Here is a 25,435-nt window from a genome sequence, read left to right as displayed (position 1 = left end):
AATGAAGCAGACTCAAGATGCTACTCAAAACACAGTGCATATATTTTATTATCCATTTGCAGTGAGATATAATATCTACCACATTCTTAAAATGAAGGCAGAAAGGCTCTGATACTAGAGAAGCACGGAGAAGAAATGTTTAATTCCCACAGCGACTTCATTTTTTTCTCCCCTGTCATCTGTCCTGTGGTTTTCCTTTTTGGAATTTCCCGGATTTACTTCCAGCGACCGCCAACCTTTCCTTTGCCGTGGCCTTTTTTGCTGGAGGACAACAGGAGAACAGAGGAAATTTAAAAAAAGAAAAAACAAGAGTAAAATCTGACTATTTGTATAAAAGTGACTACTCACAATTTTTGGGCATGTTGGATTCTGTTCAGTAGCACAATGATCTGCAGGATCACAGAAACACAATTAACATATTCTGTTGAATAGAGTTTAGAGTAAAACGCTGAAACGTGTATACAAATTTTTACACACGTTGAGCTTTTTTTTTTATTTATTCTTTTTTAAATTTTTACTTTCTAGTTGTATTTATTTATCAAAAACACATCTTTGAATTGACTGCTACTGTTGAGATAGTCTACTTCAAGATGTAAAGCAGGTTATCTGCCACGGTTGATGTTCAATCCCTTGCTACTCCAGTCTGCATGTCAAGGTATCCTTGGGTGAGATACTGAACCCTGAGTTGCTCTTGATGGGTTTGTTGGAGTGTGAATGTGAGCTACAGGGAGTGCAGAATTATTAGGCAAATGAGTATTTTGTCCACATCATCCTCTTCCTGCATGTTGTCTTACTCCAAGCTGTATAGGCTCGAAAGCCTACTACCAATTAAGCATATTAGGTGATGTGCATCTCTGTAATGAGAAGGGGTGTGGTCTAATGACATCAACACCCTATATCAGGTGTGCATAATTATTAGGCAACTTCCTTTCCTTTGGCAAAATGGGTCAAAAGAAGGACTTGACAGGCTCAGAAAAGTCAAAAATAGTGAGATATCTTGCAGAGGGATGCAGCAGTCTCAAAATTGCAAAGCTTCTGAAGCGTGATCATCGAACAATCAAGCGTTTCATTCAAAATAGTCAACAGGGTCGCAAGAAGCGTGTGGAAAAACCAAGGCGCAAAATAACTGCCCATGAACTGAGAAAAGTCAAGCGTGCAGCTGCCAAGATGCCACTTGCCACCAGTTTGGCCATATTTCAGAGCTGCAACATCACTGGAGTGCCCAAAAGCACAAGGTGTGCAATACTCAGAGACATGGCCAAGGTAAGAAAGGCTGAAAGACGACCACCACTGAACAAGACACAAGCTGAAACGTCAAGACTGGGCCAAGAAACATCTCAAGACTGGTTTTTCTAAGGTTTTATGGACTGATGAAATGAGAGTGAGTCTTGATGGGCCAGATGGATGGGCCCGTGGCTGGATTGGTAAAGGGCAGAGAGCTCCAGTCCGACTCAGACGCCAGCAAGGTGGAGGTGGAGTACTGGTTTGGGCTGGTATCATCAAAGATGAGCTTGTGGGGCCTTTTCGGGTTGAGGATGGAGTCAAGCTCAACTCCCAGTCCTACTGCCAGTTTCTGGAAGACACCTTCTTCAAGCAGTGGTACAGGAAGAAGTCTGCATCCTTCAAGAAAAACATGATTTTCATGCAGGACAATGCTCCATCACACGCGTCCAAGTACTCCACAGCGTGGCTGCAAGAAAGGGTATAAAAGAAGAAAAACTAATGACATGGCCTCCTTGTTCCCCTGATCTGAACCCCATTGAGAACCTGTGGTCCATCATCAAATGTGAGATTTACAAGGAGGGAAAACAGTACACCTCTCTGAACAGTGTCTGGGAGGCTGTGGTTGCTGCTGCACGCAATGTTGATGGTGAACAGATCAAAACACTGACAGAATCCATGGATGGCAGGCTTTTGAGTGTCCTTGCAAAGAAAGGTGGCTATATTGGTCGCTGATTTGTTTTTGTTTTGTTTTTGAATGTCAGAAATGTATATTTGTGAATGTGGAGATGTTATATTGGTGTCACTGGTAAAAATAAATCATTGAAATGGGTATATATTTGTTTTTTGTTAAGTTGCCTAATAATTCTGCACAGTAATAGTCACCTGCACACACAGATATCCCCCTAAAATAGCTAAAACTAAAAACAAACTAAAAACTACTTCCAAAAACATTCAGCTTTGATATTAATGAGTTTTTTGGGTTCATTGAGAACATGGTTGTTGTTCAATAATAACATTATTCCTCAGAAATACAACTTGCCTAATAATTCTGCACTCCCTGTAGAGAGCACTTAGCAGTGGAAACAAAGGGCTCATAATGTTTGTTTGGATGAGAGATGTTGTATACAGCAGTTTATTTGTGGTCTTCTTTTGCGGCTGAACTTTGGTCGGAGCTTGATGAAACTTGCAGTTTTGAAATCTGTGAGATGTTGGCTTTTAGAAAATTAGTTGTTTGGCTGGTTAGACGTGGTCAGAGTGAACACGGGGTTCACTTGTTTGTGTGTTATGTCAATTTCGTGAAATTATTTAACTGCTCTTTTAATGGTTTGTTGTTTTCACTGTATTTGGTGGTCATAGAAATGGTTTATATCAGAATCAGAATACTTTATTGATCCCTAGTGGAAATTATTTATATGATCTTTTAGCTAAGATTCTGAGGTTTCGGTGGATATCCCACTTGCCTGTGTTTACATAACCGACCTCATGTCACAGCCGATGAAACAGAAAGCCTTCCATTTTCGAATGTTCACTAACATACGCACAGTGGAAAGAACAAAACTGGCAGGGTAAAGTGACATTTAAAGTGATGAGGTGCGTTTGCAGTATTACCTCATATTTCTGGTGTTTCATGCACTCCATGAAATCAAACTTCTCAGATTCCAGCTGGTAGATCCAGTTCCACATTTCTTGGGCCCGTTGCCTAGAACGCAGAGTTCGTAAAGTTAGAAATGATCTTCCTTTACTTAAAGTCAGCGGTCTCCAACCTTCTTTGCGACCGGTTTAATGTCAGACAATATTTTCACAGACCGGCCTTTAAGGTGTGGCGGATAAATACAACAAAATAAAATGATACGACTGAGACAAAAACGGTGGTATTTTGTAAATATAATAATAAACGCAAATTCACTGTGTGATTGTGTAACTTTATTAGCAGCGTCCTCCTGAAGTGCGCCAACAACACTGAGAGTAACATCCTCCTCGGGGGTTGGGGACCGCTGCTTTAAGTCATTTAAGTGAAAAATAGATAGAATTACTTTTTGTAGCAGGCTACACATTTGTAGTCAGTGACTGTGGATTTGTCTAATTAATCTAGCTAAGTTGGTTCTACAAACCACTCATTCATTGGATCTTTGAGCTTTATAAATACATTAAATCATTGTGCTGAAATCATGACATTATTGCTGCATCATCACTATCTTGAGTTTCTGGAAAATGCTTTAAGAAAAGGTGGGCTGCTTTATAGAGAAGTTATAGTAGTTATTTTATTATAATCACTACTTAGCTGTCTACAGTCCCAACTGGAGGAGACTCACTTCAGCCCGTCCTCTCTCAGAGTGTCGGTGGCTAGTGGCTGCCGTCTATCAGCCAGAGTTCTCTTCTTGATCTCTCTGCCTGTCAGGCGCTTCCCTTTCCTCGACTCTGCCTGGGACAGAACACATATGTTTCACAGTTATTCTATATGTAAACACTTACTCCATATCTCATCATCACCATCACACCCCAGACTGACAACAGCCATTTGTCTACCTTGGCCAGGAAGCCTCCAAAGTTCGCCCCCATCCCAGACAGCACTTTCTTCTTTTTTGCATCATCATCAGCTTTTCTCTTGGCCTCCTCTTCTTCTTTTCTGTGACGCTCTTCCTGTCAGATGAACGAAAACTGAGCCAGAAACACATTTGGAAACAGTTTGGCTGACCTGAGAGACACGCTGTGGTAAAATGTCCAGAGAAATGAACTGACATTTGGTATTCTTAATTTAAAACATACGGTACTGTGCCAAAGTCTAGAGCACGGGTCTCAAACTCCAGTCCTCGAGGGCCGCTGTCCTGAATCTTTTCCATGTGTCCCTGCTGCAACACACCTGAATACAATTAGTAGTTTATTAGACTCTGTAGACCTTAGCTGTGTCCCAAAACGTCGGCTGCATCCTCCGGAGGCCGCATTTGAAGGCTGATTACATCACAGCCAGGCGATGAAGGCTGTCCCAATTCATTGACTCCTTCAAATGCGGCCGACAAATGCGTCCTTCATTTCCCCGAATTTGAAGGATGGGTCGGGTGTGTCCTTCGTGGCCCACCATATCCCAGAATTCATAGCCCAGCCAAATTTCAGCTGCCAACAATGACGCTACTGACTTTTAAAATTACTCTTATTAATCTTTCTGGGCCACAAAATAAACTTTTAACATATTTTCAGTGTAAATTACAAATATCTGCTTGGTTTATCAAGACATCGCATATTTGCAAAAGTGTGCCGACGTTTTCGGAGACGTCTGTCACCCACCCGCTCGATAGCAAGCCGGGGGGTTCAATGGTCACTCGAGCCAGCGAGAGCAGTGGACTCCCGGCTTCATCGTTTTCAGACCCCCGCTGTCTTTCGCTACTCAGGTTAAACATGATATATAAGTCACTCGGATAACTTAAAAATTGGAAATAATTGTTTTCCTTTTTTCTGTGTTTTATTTGTTCCGGAGTAAATCGGTTTGGCTGAGATCAAAGTTATTAGATTATTAGATTAAATATAACTTTATTAATCCATCGGGTAGGTTCCTCCGGGATTTTCCCACAGCTGAATAAACGTTAAACAGAAAACCGATTAAACAGAAGTGTGAGACGGTCGAGAATTTACGGCAGTCTCCTGTTATATTTTAGATAGCAAGGAGCAGACGGCCGAGTTTGTTAAACTCCGGTGACGCAAATCTGAAGGGTAGACCGTCCCATTTCACAGCCTCGCACTTCCGGCCTTCTCGGTCTTTGAAGGACCGGGCCCACGTAGACCGCGAAGGCCGGGTCCTCCGAAGGATGCAGCCGATGTTTTGGGACACAGCTCTTGACTGCATGATTTCAGCCACTGGATTCATGTTACAGCAGCTCGTGAGTGAATTAACATAGTGCAATAAAAGTACTTTTAGAAGTACATTTTTCCAAACACTTACATACCCATATGGAAAAGAAATCGTAAAAACTTCTATGATTTACTCATGAAAGTGGCCACTTTCTCATTACTTTCATACATTGTTTTAGTAAGTGTCCAAAACATACAAGTTTCATTATATAATTTTTCAAGGGATCTTATATCTGTTTTCACTCTTGTATGCTTTTCATACAAGTTTCACACAAGACAGATACAAACTTTATAAGATTTATATATATCTTTTCCATATGGGTATACTTGAGTGGGGTTAGGGGTTGCCACCTCACCATGCAGTCAAGTTCTATAGATTCTTGCTAATGACCTACTAATTGTATTCAGGTGTGTTGCAGCAGGGACACATGGAAAAGATTCAGGACAGCGGCCCTTGAGGACTGAAGTTTGAGACCTCTGGTCTAGAGTAACCCCTCATTTCTTTATATTCTGCTTCCAAGGAGCCAAGTGGTCTTCAACAACAGTTCCCTATGTCTTTAGACATCGGTTTGGTATCATTTATTTCCAGTCAAGTTCTTGTACCTGACCATTTTTGGAGGTCAGGGTTTTGCCACTACACACTGATATATAGCACGTTCAATCATAAAAAAGACAGTGAGTTAGGTTGTCTCTACACATAACCTACAGTCAGCATATTTTTTAAATTGTATCTTTAGTATTTGTAGCTTTCTATCAGCCTGTTGCAAAAACACATTTGTTCTCATTTCTTTAGTTGAATCTCTAAAAATTACTAAAGACAACAAATCTTGACGGACGTATTTTTGCACAATATTCTGTGGAATAGTCGCTGTGATGAAGCCACTTTAACCTTTCATGGCAGCATTTTTAATTTTTCTTCGCTATTTGGGCCGATTGGGACCTGATGAATGTAAAAACAAAGAATTACCAGATTTAGATTTTTACCTAATTTTTGTTTCTGAGAAAAATGAGAGCCACATATGAGGACATCCGTTTTAAATTTTGATAGAACAGTGGCAGCATAATGTCCTCGTAAGCAGATATCAGGCCCTACAGTAAAAATAGGTATTTTGGTCTCGACTACCCAAAATATGATGTCCACATATGTGGACGCCAGGTCCTAGGAGGTTAAGGATGGGCAACGGGGGAGAAGAAGATGAAGAAGCTGGTGGAATAAAAATCAGTGGCAATGGGTGTTATGGAGTGATGGATTCACGGGAAACTTTTGATTCAAACTGTTGTTGATAAGTAAGGAGGTCAGGAGAAAGGGACTACAGTGAGGGTCTACAGCCCATCTGTTAAACCCACTGGAGTCTCTGTCATGCTTTGGGGCTCCATTCCAGCCAGTGGTGTTGGGGATCTTGTCAGAAATGATGGAATTATGATTGTAGAAAAGTACAGTCAGATTTTGATCCACCATGTTAAAACTGTTGGAAAGCATCTGACTTGCAAGCTAACTGAGGATCACCGTGACAGAGAACGGGTGAAAAAGGCAGACAAACATCCGAAGACAAGCTTTGAATATCCTTCAAGAAGCCTGGAGAACTGTTCCTTAAAACGACTTATGTCAGAGTGTTACCGCAATTCTGTTCTGTCTGTCCTTCTCCTTTTCTGCTCTAACCCTCTGGATCTCAGCTCTCTCTGCACGACGACGCTCCTACAGGACAGCAAAACATGTAATATTAAGAACAACACAGAAGAAGCATTTATCCTACACATGATTCATTTGTTGGATTCAACTGCTTTGAGAGGTGTTGGTAGCAAAGTAAACTTACAATTCGTTCCATAAGAGCAATGAGTTCTTCCTCGTCCTTCTTCCTCTGCTCAAAGTGTACATCGATCAGAGTGTGTAGCTCCAGTAAGTCTTTCTCCATACGTTTTCTGTGGATGTCCTGGGGGAAGAAGAATGTTTCTGTAACTTAGAAAAAGATTTAGGGTCAAGTACAAGTGCAAGATAAAACATGCAAAGACCACATGCTGAGGTCTGAACCAACCAGCTGGTTTGAACCAAGAATCTACTTGCTGTGAGGAAAGAGTGTTACCAGCTTCACTACAGTGCTGTACTGGCCAGAAACTGTTTTTCAAATAGTTTACCCAAACTTGAAATTCTTGGGACAGTTACAGTTTTCAGAAAATGTAGCATATCTGTTGATAGATCTTAGATAGACTACAGGCTGCAGGAATAATTAAATGTAACAGGAAGATTAATGTTTCTGGCATAATAACAATAAATAACATTGTATAATTAGACGCATGTGCACAACAAGATGTGATCCTACTACCAGTCCCTGAGGAACACCGTATTCATAGAAAGATATATTACACAATGAGTTTCGATTCAGATGTGGAAGAACAATCTAAGCCACAGCGCTTAAAAGAAAATGTCCTTAAAATGCTGCAAGAGTATGTACACAGTGTTAAAGTCAATTTGCACACCTAAAACAGCAGCAAGTCTCAGATATTAACAAACTTATTCTTGCCCTGGCTGGCATGTGTTTGGCAAAGGGATTGGATCTGGTTACAGGCTAGGAATATGCAGGGACAGTGAGGGTAAAGGAAACAGAAATAATTCCAAAATTGAAACTTGACTAAGATTAAGATGACTGTGATTGCTAACTTAAAAGAGAAAAGTGTAAAAAAAAAATTAAAAAAGGAATATAAAGATTGTGGTGGGCGTGGCTGCGGCACGGCTGCAGTAGAAGCTGACGCACCGGAGCTGCATTGGCTCATCACGCCGCCCTGCATAAATGGTACTGGATCCTGAGGGTGTGTTGTGGGTGATGTGCGCGGCTGGCAGAGGGAGAGCTGCAGCCAAGTTTGTGAAATAATGATTAAGTGTGCTGAAAATTATGAAAACGTGGTGAGGTCTGCCGTGGATTTATTACTAAGATGTTTTGGTTTAATATCATGTTTGTGACTTACATCAAAATCCACCCTCTCTCCTTCAGGAATCTTTGGGGGAGCAAGTTGTGGCACCATGGGTCTGAAGGTAAAAAATACGACAGATTCAAAGTGAGACTGCAGTTCTTTAAATGAATAGAGAACATCTGTTTTCTGCTACAAAACATAAGAAAAACAGATGGAGTGAACATACTTGGGCTTGGGGCGCTCTTCTTCTGAATAAAAGAGAGACAAAGATAAAACAAATGGCTATATGAGTAAAAAGTGTTTAGAATGACTGGTTGTCATTAGTCAAATACAAAATGTTGCATTCAATACACAGCAAGCATGGGAGTGAGAAAGAAATGCAACACGGGGTTTTTAAATGTTATAACAAAATGTGAAATAATACTATTAAAAAACCTGGGCTTGGGTACACTAAACGGCTACATGAATTTGACCACATAGTTTGTATTAGGCTGTCTTGGAAGATTTTACCAGAAAATGAGGCATATGGAAAGTAATAACTTAGGAAACTACATAACATAGCTTTCAAAGGCTAGAGTCCAGTGAGAACCACAAAAGTTAACCTGCTCTCAGTGTGTTAGATAATTAATGACGTAAACACAGTGCCAACAGAAAGTGATGAGTGTGACCACTTCAGGGAACTGCACGCCTACTAGATCTCACCTTCCTCCTGGGCATCTTGATCTGAAGGACCATCCACATAAAGACACAGTGAAGCATGGAAGGATGGTAACACGAAAATATGGAATGAAAAGGAGGGTTAATTGTGGGTGAAGTGTGAACATGAGCAAAGCAAGAAAGAGGAGGCAGCAACCAAAAAAGGTGGTAGGAAGGAAACAGTGGGAACAAAAATTGAAAGGAGAACAAAATACGGATGAGTAAGAAATGAAGTTGTAAAGATCCAGAAGAAGGAAGTGAAAAACAAAAGAAAGTAAAACATAGATAAATAAATAAAAATAGAGGGGGAAAAAACGTGATAAATGAATGGGAAAAGAGGTGTGAAATGACCAGAAGAAGCTCCAGGTTATATCTGGTGCTGCAGGATTTAGCTATTTTTGGAATATATACCAATTACCTTTCTAGCTAATACCTGGATTAGAGTTGTTATGGCCCTGTCCATAATCTGTTTTGGTGGCTGTTGTTGTCTGTGCCTTTAAGTCTTTGCAGGTCCCGGAGTGGATGAGCTGACGGCTGCTGATTGGTCCCCTGGCCATGTGATCTTCATTCAAATCCCTCACCAGCAGTTGTCCCGGGGCAGCCACTGACAGCAGCAGCAGACCTGACCCTGGCCTCCAAAACCTGAGACTTTTGTGCCTGTGACTTTGTGTGACTTTTTTGGAGTTTTGTATATAGTGTGTACATTAGTTTTCATTGTAAATAGCCTTGTAAATAGCACTGCAACAGAAGGGGTGAGCTGCCTTATTGTTTTTCCTTGCACTGTTTTCTCCTGTTTATTTCAGTTAGGGAGTTAGGTGTAGCGCTTGTCTTTTGTTTGATATTTGATTTCACATAGGGTTGTAGATAACACCTCCTCCTGACTTAGCTTGTTTTGTTTGTTATTTTGGCCTTTGTTCACCCCGGAGCTTCATTTTTGCAGTGCAGAAAAATAAATCACGATTCACTAAGAAATTGGTTTCCCTTTGTGTATGGTTTTGGGGACCAGGGCGGGGCAATTCTTTCAAACTTGTGTTGCGTTCCTGTACCCCTAGACTGGGGCGTAACATAAAGTGGGGGCTCGTCCTTTTTTTTTTCTTTTGCCATTCTTTTTGCTCGTTGTATTTTGTGGGTTGTCTGCAGTTTTTGGTTGGCAGTTTTCTTGTAGTGTTGGGGGTGATCTAGTCACAATGACTTTTGATGTGGATGATTTTGCACTACAACCCACCGTGGATAAGTTGGATCGATGCACAAAGGCGGATTTGTTGTTGGTGGCAGATTTGTTTAATGTTTAAGTCCAAAGAAGTTGAGCTTATGCATCTCCGCATAAGGGCTATGGAGCTGGATCCTTCCCGGCAGCGCAATGTTACCTCTACCCCAGTGAGTAAAGTTGTGAGTAAATCTTCTGATTCACTCTCCTCTGACCAATTTGATGCAAGCAGGCAAATTGCTTTAGTGCCACCTTTCAGAGAAAGTGAGGTTGACTCTTACTTTAATGCCTTTGAACGCATCGCAACCACTTTGAAATGGCCCAAGGATGTGTGGAGTTTGTTGCTGCAGTGTAAATTGGTGGGGAAAGCACAGGAAGTGTGTGCGAGCTTGTCTATTGATGACAGCCTGGATTATGAAATTGTGAAATCCACTATTTTGAGGGCTTATGAGCTAGTTCCAGAGGCATATCGCCAGAGGTTTCGGTCGTGTGACAAATCTGCCAACCAAACACATGTAGAGTTTGCCAGGGAGAAGACTCTCTTGTTTGATAAGTGGTTAGCTGCAAGTAAAGTGAAGGACTTTGCTCAGCTAAGAGAATTGGTCCTGCTGGAGGAATTCAAAACGTGTCTTCCAGAGAATGTTGTTGTATATATCAATGAGCAAAAGGTGGATTCGTTGTCTAAAGCTGCTGTTCTCGCAGATGAGTTTGTGTTGACCCATCGCGTTGCGTTTTCAGCTGTGCGCCGTGAATGTGCCCCGTTGTCGAAACCTGCGAGGAGTTTGAGGGTTTCTCCTAAGCGTCAAACGCGCCCTGATCAGGTCCCCATGACTGTCCGAGAATGCTTTTATTGCCATGATACTGGCCATCTCATTGCCAGTTGTCCGTCGCTCCGTCGCAAAGAGCAAACTCACACATGGAAAAAGCCAAAAAGCATTGGTTTTGTTCAATCGGTTGCTACTCCTAATCCCGTCAGTGATGAACCAGGAAATGACAGTCTTGACAGCAGTTACCGACCATTCATTTCACAAGGGTTCGCCTCACTGACTGGAATAGAGGAGGATCGCGTGCCGATTGTAATTTTGCGCGACACTGGGGCTGCCCAGTCTCTCATTTTGGAAAGCACGTTGCCTTTCTCAAGTAACTCGTTTTGTGGTGCTGATGCTCTCGTGTGGGGAGTGAAAATGAGTGTGTTACGAGCTCCACTGCACAGAGTCTTCCTACAGTCGCCTCTCGTTTCGGGCCCGGTAACAGTTGGGGTGCGCGCTCGCTTGCCCGTGCAGGGGGTTACTATGATTCTGGGGAATGATCTAGCCAATGGGAAAGTTTTCCCGATCCCTGAAGTAATTGAAAACCCCGTCGATGATTTTGATTTTGTTTCCGAGTCTGCTGCTGACAGTCTGCCCTCTGTTTTTCCTGCCTGTGTTGTCACACGCGCCCACAAGCGTAAATATGGTGATGTTGACTTGTCTGACTCTTTTCTATGTTCTGAAGCTGTTCCTGAGAAAGCTGAACTGCCTGTGGAAAAAGCTGAAAAATGTGTGTCTGATAAACTGCTACCCGCTACACCTGACCTGTCTTTTGAGGTAAACAAAACAGATTTCATTCATGCGCAACAGAATGACCCGACTTTGGCCAAATGTTTACTTGCCGCAAATTCAAGCGATCAGAATCCCCGTGTCTACAGCATTGAAAATGATGTGTTAATGCGCAAATGGCATCCTCCCTCCTCTAGTGATCTTGGCTGGAACGTATTTCAACAAGCAGTTGTACCGCAAAATTTCCGACACCAAGTACTCAGCCTAGCACATGACAGTTTCTCTGGACATTTAGGAATTAGGAAGACCTACCTTCGTATTCTGCGTCACTTTTTCTGGCCAGGTTTGAAGACTGATGTGACCAAATATTGCCGCTCTTGCCACGTTTGCCAGGTCAGCGGAAAACCCAACCAGGTTATTCCTCCTGCTCCATTGCACCCAATCCCAGCCTTAGGCGAACCATTTGAGCACATAATCATCGATTGTGTAGGTCCGCTTCCAAAAACCAAGTCAGGACATCAGTACCTCTTGACTTTAATGTGCGCCGCCACACGCTTCCCCGAGGCTATTCCGTTACGCACTATCAAAGTCAAAGCCATTGTCAGAGCATTAGTAAACTTTTTCTCCCTTTTCGGTTTGCCCAAATCAGTTCAAACAGACCAAGGGTCTAACTTCATGTCCAAGATATTCGCTCAGGTCTTAAAATCGCTATCCATCAAGCATCAAAAATCCAGTGCATATCACCCCGAATCACAGGGTGCGCTTGAGCGTTTCCACCAGACTTTAAAAGCCATGATGAGGAAGTTCTGCCTCGAGTCAGGAAGAGAGTGGGACGAAGGTCTGCCACTTCTCCTTCTAGCGGTGAGGGAGAGTGTGCAGGAGTCCACGGGTTTCAGTCCCGCAGAGCTGGTGTTTGGACACACAGTGCGTGGTCCCCTGCGGCTGCTTAAAGAGAGATATCTGTCCGACACAGCTACCCCCGAGCAGAACGTATTAGATTACGTAAGTTGTTTTAGGGAGCGTCTGCATAAAGCATGGGAAATTGCACGCGAGGCTCTTTCCGCGTCTCAGGAAAAAATGAAAAGGAAATTCGACAAAAAGTCCGTGCAGAGAAAATTTGAAGTGGGTGACAAAGTGTTGACTCTCCTACCCGTTCCTGGATCCTCTCTCCAGGCAAAGTTCTGTGGGCCCTATACTGTCCAAGAGAAACTGAGTGACACAGATTATGTTATAGGTACCCCAGACCGTAGGAGAAAGCGTCGTGTGTGTCATGTTAATCTGATGAAGCCTTATTTTGTTCGTGATGCAGGTGTAAACTCCTCCTCATCCCCTGCTGCGCTGTCTGCCGTGTCGGTAGTTGTGCCAGCATCCCCGTCTCAGTATAGCCCAGAAAGTGATGGCTTAGCTTTCGTTTGTGCTGAGGGTTGCTCCCGACTCAGAAACTCTGAAGTATTGGATAAGTTGAATTCCCACCTAAAACATTTAGATGAGGCCGCCCAGACCAATGTGTGTTCTCTGATCAATACTTACCCATCTCTGTTTGCTGACACTCCGTCTCGCACTACTGTCCTCGAACATGACATAGATGTAGGTGACCACCCTCCGATCAAACAACACGCTTATGTGTGAACCCTACCAAACGTGCACTTTTTCAGCAAGAAGTTTCCTACTTGCTGGAAAATGGTCTTGCTGTCCCTAGTTCGAGTGCCTGGAGTTCCCCATGCCTTCTTGTGCCGAAGGAAGACAAAACTCCACGTTTTTGTAGTGATTTTCGAAAAGTGAACAGTGTGACCAAACCCGACTCCTACCCTCTTCCCCGCATGGAAGATTGTGTTGACAGGGTTGGCTCCGCAAAGTTTGTCACCAAACTGGACTTATTAAAGGGTTATTGGCAAGTTCCCCTCACTCCGCGTGCATCTGAAATTTCTGCTTTTGTCACTCCGGACCACTTCCTCCAATACACCGTCATGCCTTTTGGCCTTTGAAATGCCCCTGCCACATTCCAACGCCTTATGCACATTGTCTTAGGTGGTGTCACAAACTGTGAAGTGTACTTAGACGACATTGTAGCCTATTCAGAGACTTGGTCAGATCACCTTGGAACACTCACGGAGATTTTTGAAAGATTACAAGAGGCATCCCTTACCCTAAATCTTGCCAAATGTGACTTTGGTAAGGCCACTGTGACTTATCTAGGGAAGCAGGTGGGTCAGGGACAGGTGCGCCCCCTGCTGGCTAAAGTCCAGGCTATCCTAGATTTCCCTGTGCCTCGCACTAGACGTGAGCTTCGCCGGTTCCTTGGTATGGCCGGCTATTATCGTGGCTTCTGTAAGAATTTTGCAGATGTAGTTGCACCTCTCACCAGTCTCACAAGTGTGTCAAAACCATTTGTATGGTCCCCCACATGCCAGAATGCTTTTGAGTCTGCCAAAGCTCTCCTCTGCAGCACACCCTGTTTATTTCAGTTAGGGAGTTAGGTGTAGCGCTTGTCTTTTGTTTGATATTTGATTTCACATAGGGTTGTAGATAACACCTCCTCCTGACTTAGCTTGTTTTGTTTGTTATTTTGGCCTTTGTTCACCCCGGAGCTTCATTTTTGCAGTGCAGAAAAATAAATCACGATTCACTAAGAAATTGGTTTCCTTTTGTGTATGGTTTTGGGGACCAGGGCGGGGCAATTCTTTCAAACTTGTGTTGCGTTCCTGTACCCCTAGACTGGGGCGTAACAAGAGTATTTAAAGTTGTACTGTAAATACAAATCTACGCCCAAGACTGGAAACGTGGAAACACTGTTTCTGTAAGTTGCCACTAATAAACTCATTTTAGTGGTGCTGGTAGCTAGCTAGTTTTTTTCCCCCCAGCTCTCGGGCTAAGCTAAGCTAGCTGGCAGCTAGCTGTAGCTTTTACTAAAAGATGGAGTTCTATCAACCATCTCATCTAATCTTAGCATCCAAGTAATAAGCACATATTCCAAAATGCTTAGCTATTGCTTTAAAACTATCATTTCCCATCATGCAACTAGAGCCAGTTCTACACTGGCACATGGTGGCTGTGGGAAATGTAGCCTTTTGGAATATTCTGTGAGCATTCATTATTGCAAAATGTAGATGTTTTTGCATGCCTTTTAGTTTGACTCATAGATGTTCTGTGAGGTCAAACTGATTTCATGTTGGAAACGCAGGAAACACATCTACACACTTTGCACTCTGTGTAATAATGAACGCCAGAATATTTCGAATGGTTCCAGATGAAGAAATGAAAACATAGTACAAGTTTTAAAAGGAAAAAATTTTCCAAAACAGAAGCTTCATATAATATTATGATGTTTTACTGAGCTTTTAAAACTGAACTAATGTGCTTCTTTCATGTTATAAGTATCCAGCTGATATTAATGAATTCTATCCATTTGTATCAAGCAAACCCAGCTTCTAAGGACCGCTTCTGTAGCTTTAGTTGCTAATTACACAGTGGTTACACTTAGCTGCCAACTTGTCTAACTGCTATGTGGTACTGGACAGTAAAAAGCTTCTTACAGTAAAGTTGTGGTCCGCAAAACCCCAACAATGAACTGAAAGTCACTAAATTTCGGAGCACAGGGCAATTACAGAGTTTGTAAAATTCCCAGTTCATTTGTTTTTATGAGCTAAGCTTGTCACATTATACATAACTTGATCCAATAAAGCAACATTTATTACTGCAGCTTTAAACGGCACACTCAAACAAATATTATAATTAACTTCTGTTTTGAGTGTTTGCTCCTTTAAAACACAGATTGCAACGACAAGCATATATGCATATATATGTGTGTGTGTGTATACAGATAGATAGGTGTGTGTGTGTGTGTGTGTGTGTGTGTGTGTGTGTATACAAGTGGTGTCTAAACTAGCCTGTAGGGCTAACTCTGAATCATTTAAAGTTTTCAGTCTGCTGATAAGTGAGTGACTAATGAAATGAAATGTGGCAAACTTGAGACTCAAGCTGGTGTGAATCACCCTACCTTGATATTCTTGTTGCTCTGATGGTCCATAAGAACAACAGCAGAATATTAGCCAACAATGTTGGGAAACAAGGGAAAGAAGGACACAGGGAAAAGTGATAGGTCAGTTCATCCGCAACATTTATGAATAAGAGTGCTTGACCAACTCTTTGAGAGCATCTCTGGAGATTGAGAAAAATTCTCATCCATTCGCAATGGAAACAGTTTTTCCAACACCTTACCTCCTCCATCTTCCTCCGCCTGCTCCTCCTCCTCCTGCTGCTCAGGCTCAGGCTCAGGCTCCTCCTCAACCTCTGGGAGAAGGAAAACAAAGATAAAGACCACGTCAGATGTGTGTACAATAGTACAGTCACTATATTACTATATGTGTCTGATTTAATGTGTCTTGTCCATATTAAAGACCCATGCTGATTATATAGTGTATTTAAAAGGTGGACATGTCTTGTGAACAAACCAACACAGGGTTGGCCTGCTGTAAAGCGAACCCTGGTTTGTTGGCTTTTTTGGCACCAACAGAAACAATAATGGACAAAGTGATCAAGTTACAAAGACACCATAAGCTAATCAGGAAAGTTTTTACTGAGGTCTTTACATTTAACTTACTCCACTTCAAAGAGTATATTTTTAAGGCATAATGGTTTTACTGCACTATGCGTGTGACTGATATGGACCGATCTGACTGAACTTACCCACTGTCTGATCCCTGGAGAGGTGAGAAAAAGGATGAGAGAAAACCAATATTTATCAGTAGGCCTGTCAGCTCATGGATTTGCACTAGTGTGAAAGCTGAGAGGTGACATCAAATGAAAAACTCTTGTAAGTTCTATTTCACTCACTCGTATTCTTCTTCTGCGTCTGACATGCCTGCAACAAAATCAAAATGCAGGATGATGACGCCAAGATGTTAAACATAAATGCAAAAGACTTTTTCCAACTGATTGCATAACTAACTAATGCATTTTTATAAAACAAAAGAGTGCAGTGATTAATGTTTTTATTATTGAAAAGAAAATAGTATTGTCTCATCTTAAAATTAGGGAATAAATACAAAAGCAAATTGAAAGTCAGGGGAAATGGTAAAATGAACCGGCACTTATGTCTCATTTTTGACTCTAATGGAGCACCCAGAGCTCTTTTTACTACAAGCCCCACACACTCTGGTGAAAGCACCTGGCTGCCAGGTGGGTTTCCATAAAAAGAGCCCACAAAGACATTGCTATGCAGACTAGAGGAGCCAGGGATCAACTGACTCACTCTACTTTCTGAGCCACAGTCAAAAATGAGAACTGCAACGATCCTGTTGTTTAAACAGTTATATAATTTTGCCCCATTTAAAGCAGAGCCTACAAGGACAAAGGAACCCTTTATTCCTTCAGTACATGGAGACTGATGGTATACTACGGGCTGCCCAGAATTAAAACAAGCAAACACACAGGGACGTCCAAAGACTATACAATTTATCTTGGACGATGAAAATGGATAGAAAAATTTAATATATATAATATATATATATATATATATATATATATATATATTATATATATATATATATATGAAGAAGATGTTTTCCTTCATCTGTCACATTTGGTGTGGCAGTCACTGCATTGTTTTGAAATGTCACGTTTCACCCCTGGTAGCCATTTAAAAACTGTTGTTTCCCTTTTAAAGTTAAATTTTTCTATCCATTTTCATCGTCCAAGATAAATTGTATAGTCTTTGTATGGAACGCCAGGACTGCCATAATGAATTAATTAAATACACCATTAAATAATTAATTAAATGTGGCAATAATTAATTAAATTGGAATTAATTCATTAAATAAATAGTTATGACACATGTAATTAATTAATTTATGACACATTTAATTAATTATTTAATGATATATTTATTTATTTCATTTTGGCATCCTGACGCCTGGCTCTCATCATGAAATAATTTTATCTGTCAGCCTCACCCATCAAACTCAGGGGCCGGGGTTAACCGCTGATCGAGTCAAAACCATTGCTTTGGCCTGGTGGCCATTGTTTCTAGCACACAACAACCGGCATGTGGAAGCTAACAGAACTGAGCTTTGAAAAACCCTGTTTGTGTGTTACCAAATACCGTTTTAATATTTTTTTAGCCGAGAATGTAGTGGTTTAATCTTCATGTGTTTGGTCGGTTTGTCAAGATACAGCCTCTTTGCAAAAGTGTTTCGATGATTTCGGAGATGTCTGCCCAGTCTCACGGCAAAGCGTGGGATAGACCCGCTCGCCTCGCAAGCAATCCCACCGACAAAGCGCAGGCCCCGGCACACAGCTGTAGTAACCCCCGCTGACTTCTTTTACTGAGGTTATATTTATCTGTGTTTTATTTCCTGATGTTCTTATGTGTCCTACGTGTTTCAGTCGCCAATTCTGAATTATAACTAACATTAAAAACATGTTTAAGGAGGAGAGAGAGCAAATAAATCTGTTTAACATCTGATCTTTGGGTTTTTGTTCAGTAATCAGCGTGACCTGTGTATAAACACATAAAAGAGATAACGTTGGTGTTTCCGTCATGTAGTAACTGCTGGCTTTAACTGTACAAAGGTTGTTCGACACTATGAAACACATACAGACTTCATGATGTTCGGCTAATATTTTTATTGTGAATATTAATCATGAGGGTAAACGGCTCTGTACACCACGCAGCGAGGTCAGCATGTCCACGATATCCTCAGCTCCATGAGTTAACACAAAGTTTCCCAGCTGACTATCTAACTGCCAACTATTCCAGAGACGTGAAAATATACAGCATCAAGAAAAGTGGAAGAGACTCAGCAGCAGATTAGAATAACAGTTATACATTTAATAAATCACCAAATGAATCCAAGAAACGAGCAAACCTGTTCCGACAATTTGAATTTGTATTCCCTCAGCTGCAGACTCGCTGCTGTTTAAATGTTTGAAAAGGAAGATTAGATATAAACAAACGTCAAACATAGACTCAGTCTGCCTTCACATTTGATATGAGGCCAGCACGTATAGTGGCCTCAGCAGGCTATTACTGAAATACACGTGCTATATCATAAACTATGATATAAACAGGGAGGTCCTATTAACATGTTTAGTTTTGAAGGACACCTTCCTGCCTTTAGTCTCATTCATGAGCAGTATTAGTTTTCTTCTAACATCCAGAAGTCTGCACGATGTGTTTCATAGTTTGTAACAAGCCTTTGACAGGTAAACATAACATGACCGAAAAAGCAAAAAAAAAAAAAAAAAAAAAAAAAAGGAGAGAGAGAGAGAGTATTGACGTAAGAAGAGAAAATGCTCTCAATTATGGAGACAGGCAAATGGTTCATTTATGTTTGATGTGTGTTTATTCCTCCCTAAATATCGTCGGTGAAGTTCGCCATGCACGTCAGATTTTCCTGCGCATTTTTATACCTCTGCCAACAGAGAGAGAAAAAAAAATCACATTCTAACAGACAGCTGGTGCTTAGAATACAGTTGAATAACTATTAAAAAACAGATGATATTTAGATGATAGTTCAGTCTAACACATGTGCCAGTGAACCATTAAACGTCTGTGAAACTATGCAGTTATGAAACGTAACTTTAACCTCAGCCAAACCGATTTGCTCAGTTGTAAATAAAACAGCGAAGTAAACGTGACCCGACAGACAGAACCTGAGTGAATGAAGTCCAGCGTTTAACCACTGAGAGCTAAAACTCAGCTGAGGTTTCAAAGCTGTGTGCCGGTGATTGGACATCAGCCGCTGATGAAGCTGTTCGCCTATAAAGTGCTCTGTAAGGAAACGAGCTCCAGCAGCTCTGCGCTCGGGGAAAACACTATATTTACTTATCTTGTGCAGAAAAATGCGCTGACATTGCTTTATATTGAGCACCGGCTGCCCAGTTAAACTGTGACTATCACCAGGTAACTAGGCGTGTTTCTTGAATTAGCAGCAGGTGTTAAACAGTTGACAGATGAGGAGGAGGATGCATGCAGGTAAACTGAGGGTCTGTTGAGCTGATTGCTGGTTTCGTGAGAAAAATGTCAGCTCGTTCTTTATGTTACAGAAGCACAGAGACACAAGACCAGGCGGAAAGAGACGATCGTTCGGTGAAAATGAGAATCTGCGAATGCAACATGTGGAACACGGAGAGTGGAATATGTAAACAAACCGGTTAACGTAACCCCCTGGGTGCACTCTGCATGCTAACTGTTAGCAGAGCTAGTGAAATCTCTGAAAACATCTGAGCACTTTTGCAAACATGTTCTATGTTGACAACCTGACCAGACATACGGCGTTAAAAGTGTAGCTGGTGACAGAAAAACGGGGTATTTTAAAACTACACCACCACCATTGCTGCCTGTGATTTGATCTGCATTCTGGGATACCTGGCTGCCCCAAGTCTACACAAGCAATCGATTATCTAGGATCGACCTGTTTGGACTTACTTTGCACGGCAACCAATCAAATGTTAGAGAAGCTGCATGGGCAGCGTTAACCCCGCCTCCTGAGTTTGATGGGTGAGGCTGACAGATAAAATTATTTCATGATGAGAGCCAGGCGCCAGGACTGCCAAAATGAAATAAATAAATATATCATTAAATAATTAATTAAATGTGTCAATAATTAATTAAATGTGTCAATAATTAATTAAAATGTGAAATACATAAATAATTAATTAAATGTGTCAATAATTAATTAATTACATGTGTCATAACTATTTATTTAATTAATTAATTCCAATTTTAATTAATTATTGCCACATTTAATTAATTATTTAATGGTGTATTTAATTAATTCATTATGGCAGTCCTGGCGCTCCATACAGCAGATCCCGGGAACAACATCGGAGATCTCTGTCCAGAAGAGCGCAGTCCTGGGAACAGCTAAGATACTGCGCAGGACCCTCAAGCTCCCAGGCCTCTGGTAGAGGACCCGAGCTTGAAGGATAAACCGCCCGCAGGGGCGTGCTGGGTGTATATATATATATATATATATATATATATATATATATATATATATATATATATATATATATATATATATATACATATAAAATCTGCTTTTGCTGGACTATGGAAACAAAGGACCATTTGATTTGTCGTCCTCACTAAATCACAGGTGACTGACGTTTCTGTGCTCCTGCGATTAATCACTCTGGAGACAGAAAAATACACAATCCCCATCGTGACGCTTTTAGTCATACACTGTCCATCGGAGCTGCCATTGTTCTGACATAAAACCCTGCACAGAGACAAACATTCACAGTGGGTGTGCGCTGACACCGTCCTGGCAGGGGGACACGTTGGAGATGGATGGAGTGTCAACAGGTGAGAATGTGACAGGGGTCAAACACATAAAGAGCAGGAGAGATAGGGTTTCTCTCACTTTCTAGTGTCTCCCTTCTCTCTCTTGATGTTTGTCCTCAGTGCACTCTCTCAATGGTGCGTCTGACAGGTTAGCAGGTGTGGTTTGGAAAGGTGGTGGTGGAGGTGGCTCAATTCCAAGCTTCAAATGTTCAGTCGAGCATTTTGCAAGCAGCCAGATAACTATGAAGCTCTTTCATCAGTTCATCCCAGGCGCTCCGGTCCCTGTCGCATTATTGTGTGCCCTAATACAGTACTGTGCAAAAGTCTTGAGTCAGCCTCATAACCTCCACGTAGGAGGTTATGTTTTTGGTTGTGTTAATGCGCATCATTGTGTCTGTAAACATGATAGCTCAAAAAATTGTGAAGGAATTCTGATTAAACTTTGTAAGCGGTGTGTCACGTTAGCAACCCATTAAAATGTGAAAACTGACCCAACAAAGCAATATAATTTAGAAACTACAATGTGGTAATGTTGGCTCAGCACATTTGCACATTACAGTATAAGCACAGTGTGAGAGAGAGCTTGAAAGAGTGTTTGATTGATTTCCTGTTTAGATTTAAGTTTAACAGACAGTGAAAAAAGTTCCATGTAGGAAGACCGGTCTGTTAACAATTAAAAAAATAAATAAATCACAAGACCCGTTTATCACCATTTCCATCGTGGCCTGGTCCTTTTCCTTTCATCTTGAATCATTTATGAATTTGTGCAGTTGAACTGAAAGAGGCAGAATTGTTATTCTAGGCTGTGGCCTCTCTTCCCTCTGTGATGCAGTGCCAGCATTAGACCCACAGCTTTGGCATACCCATCGGCTCCTTAATGCTACGTCTTAAAATCTGAAATCTTCCATGTGTTGTTACTCACCCCCTCACTCTGTGTGCATGTGTATATACAGATGGAGGAAGGCCTGTACATAAATCAGCCACAGCATTCGGAGTTGCAGCATGGCCTTAATTTTCTCTCTATGCACACTAGCCACAGGTTAGCTTAGCTTAGTGCATGATATATAACTTCCAGAAACGTACTGATCCAAAACACTATCATGGATAGACATAATTATTCATCTTAAAGGACTCATCATTAAATCAAAATATTATAAAGATTCAGTCTCACTTAAAGACACTTAAAGATCATATGCCAAAAGTACACCTCCAAATCATTTGGTATGTATAAAACATAAAGCAAATTCCACACACTCACGTGGAAAGGAGGGTTAACCTTTCTGGGATTTTGATTACTCTTTATAGCAGAAAGGCCTTGTTTAGCACCCGTGTCCACGCCATTTATTAAATGCTGGATGAAGGGGCCTTTCATGTAATGTCCTTTGTGGTCTCTGGCCAGCTGCAGAGGAGGGGTGACGCAGTGAGCTCCCGGGGCGGCGCAGGGGCGGGGTGAACAGGTGTGCTGGGATCTGACAGTGATTGTGTCTCTTTATATGTTGGCAGTGACAGTCGGAGGGGAGAAGCGGACGTGACAGCAGAGAGAGCGGGAGTGTCTGTGTCCCAGTAAACAAACCACAGTATTAAACAAAAGTTATGCTGTCATCATATTCGCTCCAGCGTATGTTTCTTGGGTCCAACGTTACACCCTTCCTGTCCACCCTCTTAGCTATGTTCATTCAAAACAATATTACACATCTTTCTCTTACAAAACACATGATGGGCATCATGATTGTTAATTAAAATAACACAACTAGCAGTAAATTCCCAGTAACGGACACTTATGGCAGATAACCTTAAAAATATTCTGCAGTAGATCAAAAATGGAAGAAAACCATGAATTAACATATAAGTATTACCTGATGCTGCTGAAGTGAAGCAAAGTCACAGAGGTTGGATTAGACACAGCTGAGCATTTTGCAATTTGGCATGATTTTAAACAGTTTACATTTCTTCAGTATTGAACAGAAATGAGACTTTCTTGTCGGAAAACAGTTAAATTAAAAAAAAAAAAAAACGACAGCGCTGTATAACGGTGGATTTGTGCAACCTGCTCTCATTTAAGTTTTTAGCTGTTTGTTGGTTGTCAAACTTCTGTGAGGTTTAACCTGAGATTCTGGCGTTTTGGGCAAAATAAATTTATATTTAAAAACCGATTCAGGATTTTAATGAATCGATATCATATTATCCAAGCTAGAATCGATTTTCCGATTAAAATCGATTCTAGCTTGGATAATATTGGATAATCAAAACCCACCCCTAGTTATAAAGCTGGATTGCATTTCATTTAAATTCATTTTTAATGAATTTGAACTTTTATTTTAATGCTTTTATAATACTGGTTAATTAACACCTTTTAAATAGAGCTGCAGAGCAATTGTTTGCTCAAAACACTTCTTATCAGGAATGTAAAATCCTAGAGCTTCATTAATATCATTCATTTTATGAAGTGACATTTCCTGCAGCTGTACCACCCGATTTTTACAGCTATTTCTCATTCTAACAGACTTTGTCATGGATCCAAATGAAATATATGAATAACATTTTCCGAGAACAGCGTGGTTTGAAAGTCAGGGAACAACGAAAACAGGAACTGAGCATGAGATATTGTTGGAGTGCAGACAGAAAAACGCATTAACCTCCATGTAAACTCAAATCAAAGCCATGTGTCTGAAAGTACAACGATGGGTAAAACCTTAATTATACAAGCTCTCCTCTCCCATTGGGCGAGTGGGTTGTGCTTTCTTGCAAGAATAACAAAAGTGTTTTCAGTGCATTGACTGAGGTGGATTTGGAATGAACACCAACCTAACTGGTTTACTGGTTTCATTGTGACTGTAGGCCCACACCTGGGTGGGCCCAGCCATTTTTTACAGCAGTGAAGCCTATGAATAAAGTTATGACGCATGGTAATGAGAGAAATGACAATTGGATTCCTTAAATATTTATATTTCAACACTTCTTGCCGGTATAGCTGGAAAGTGCCTATTTGGAACTGAATGGAGGGAGGATAAGTAAACCAGGGGATCTGCAGAAGGGTCAAGTTTCAGTGGGCAACTAGCACAGGCTTTAGTGGGTTAATTTTAGTCAAGGACAACAGGTGTGTGTGTGTGTCATGCACAGCGCACAGCACAATATATCATTAGTTTATTTTGAGTACGAGCTATTGTGTTGTCACACTCAAAAGAGTTTGAAAGTTGGAGTTTGGAAAACAGTTTGTAAAAGGAAACAAAAATGATTCCAGAACAGCTTTTTTAAAAGCTTTTTTTTACAGGCTTGTATCCATCGTTGTCAGCACATCTCTGCTTCAGTGGTTTTTAGGTTGTGTGTCCAACTTAGTGTAACAGGAGTGTAACTTTATTTCTTAATGAGTCGCCTTTTTAGTCTCGTTGACCATTCAAAGTACTTTAGACTACAAGCCCTATTTTCAGTCATACAGTACTCCATGCCCTTTATCCACCTCACACACGTCCAACTGAAATGGCATGCGTATCTTCCAAATGTGGGAAAGATTCCAAAATACTTGGCAGAAACCTGTACAAGCACAGGGAGAACATGCAAGTTCCCACTGTGTTGTTTGTTTTGTTGAAATAAAGGCTCTACTGAACACGGGAACAATCCAGGCCTGAAAAACACTGGATAGTGACTAACCGGATGATGAAAGAAACAGGCATGATGTAACTGCTGGAAATGTACCACAAGCACATTTGTGCACACTTGTTAGTACATCATCCGAGTGCTAAATGAACCAGTCTGATATCAGACTATCAGCAACTGTGTCTGCTGCTGACAGTGACCGCAAAGCCACAGCGCTGATGGTGGTATGCTACACACGCACACACATACTCATAAGAGTTAATTTGCTGTCAGACAGCAAACTCTGAAGAAGCTATACAACAACTGTGTTGTGTTGACCTCTCCTTGAACACTTAATTGCTGCCTTAACAATTGTCCTGTGCAGTAACAAATCTAAAATTTATTTGGATTTTTCTCTCATATTAACACATTTAAGTTTGCCGTGTTTTCCATTTATTTTATCTGGCCTGAATTGCTGATTTTAATATTCGTATTTTACAGATTTCTCCTTTGTGGTGCGTTCAGGGATGAACATACTACAAATTTAGTTTTACTTATATTATCCCACAGAGGGAAAAAAAACCTCCAGAAAAATCAAATTAGAAAAAAAAGGTTATAAAATTTGCACTCTATGATGTTTAATTGTCTAACTGTTTAATTATGCTAACTGGTGAGAATAAAACCCCAGAAAGATCTCATTAAAAGCCTGAAAGACATACCTGTGTGATGATGGGGTATCAGCAGACGACAAAGGCAAACAGAGGGACAGGGACAGACAGAATGGCTTTTGTACAGAGACCAGGGCAGTTTTATAGAGAGCGGCGGCGTGGCACAGTGAGTGCACGTGTGCTATCTGAATGACTATGCGTGTATGCATGCTGTGAGAATTACTGAGTGTCTGACTATACAATACAAGAATAACTGCAAGTCTGTGTGCAAAAGCATGCACATGTGTATGTGTGGCTGGAGCCAGGGGCCACAGGCGGATTAAAGGGAGGCAGAAAGATGAGCACCTCGCAGGATTAGATGGAACAGAGGGATGACCTCACTAGACAAATGGAGGGATGCCACAGGGCAGGTGGAGAGGGGTGATAAAACAGAGAGAGGGTGGGTTTGATGGATGGGGTGGATAAGGAGTGTTTTTCTTTTACTAAGTCA

General features: G+C 41.3%; 1 protein-coding gene across 4 annotated transcripts; it reads right to left on the bottom strand.

The window, feature by feature from the left end:
- Positions 1 to 18: 18 nt before the first annotated feature.
- tnnt1 (troponin T type 1 (skeletal, slow)) lies at positions 19 to 25,074 on the bottom strand. Of its 4 annotated transcripts, none has more exons than XM_026166096.1 (15): positions 24,997 to 25,074; positions 16,249 to 16,276; positions 16,102 to 16,115; positions 15,634 to 15,705; positions 15,413 to 15,430; positions 8,677 to 8,697; positions 8,201 to 8,222; positions 8,029 to 8,089; positions 6,882 to 6,998; positions 6,686 to 6,763; positions 3,751 to 3,864; positions 3,537 to 3,646; positions 2,833 to 2,923; positions 349 to 389; positions 19 to 261 (listed from the first exon to the last, which is right to left on the bottom strand). In XM_026166096.1, the coding sequence occupies exons 2-15, from the start codon at positions 16,272 to 16,274 to the stop codon at positions 216 to 218; spliced, it is 831 nt and encodes a 276-aa protein (XP_026021881.1). In that variant the 5' UTR covers positions 16,275 to 16,276; positions 24,997 to 25,074; the 3' UTR covers positions 19 to 215. The 4 variants fall into 4 exon arrangements, with proteins under 4 accessions (XP_026021881.1, XP_026021882.1, XP_026021883.1 ...); XM_026166097.1 differs by having other exon boundaries at positions 8,201 to 8,219; XM_026166098.1 differs by lacking the exon at positions 8,677 to 8,697.
- Positions 25,075 to 25,435: the final 361 nt, after the last annotated feature.

The sequence above is a fragment of the Astatotilapia calliptera genome, chromosome 4 (genome assembly GCF_900246225.1).
Source record: "Astatotilapia calliptera chromosome 4, fAstCal1.2, whole genome shotgun sequence".
NCBI lineage: Eukaryota > Metazoa > Chordata > Actinopteri > Cichliformes > Cichlidae > Astatotilapia > Astatotilapia calliptera.
The sequence above is the reverse complement of the archived record's forward strand: the minus strand, read 5'-3'. Positions and strand labels throughout refer to the sequence as shown.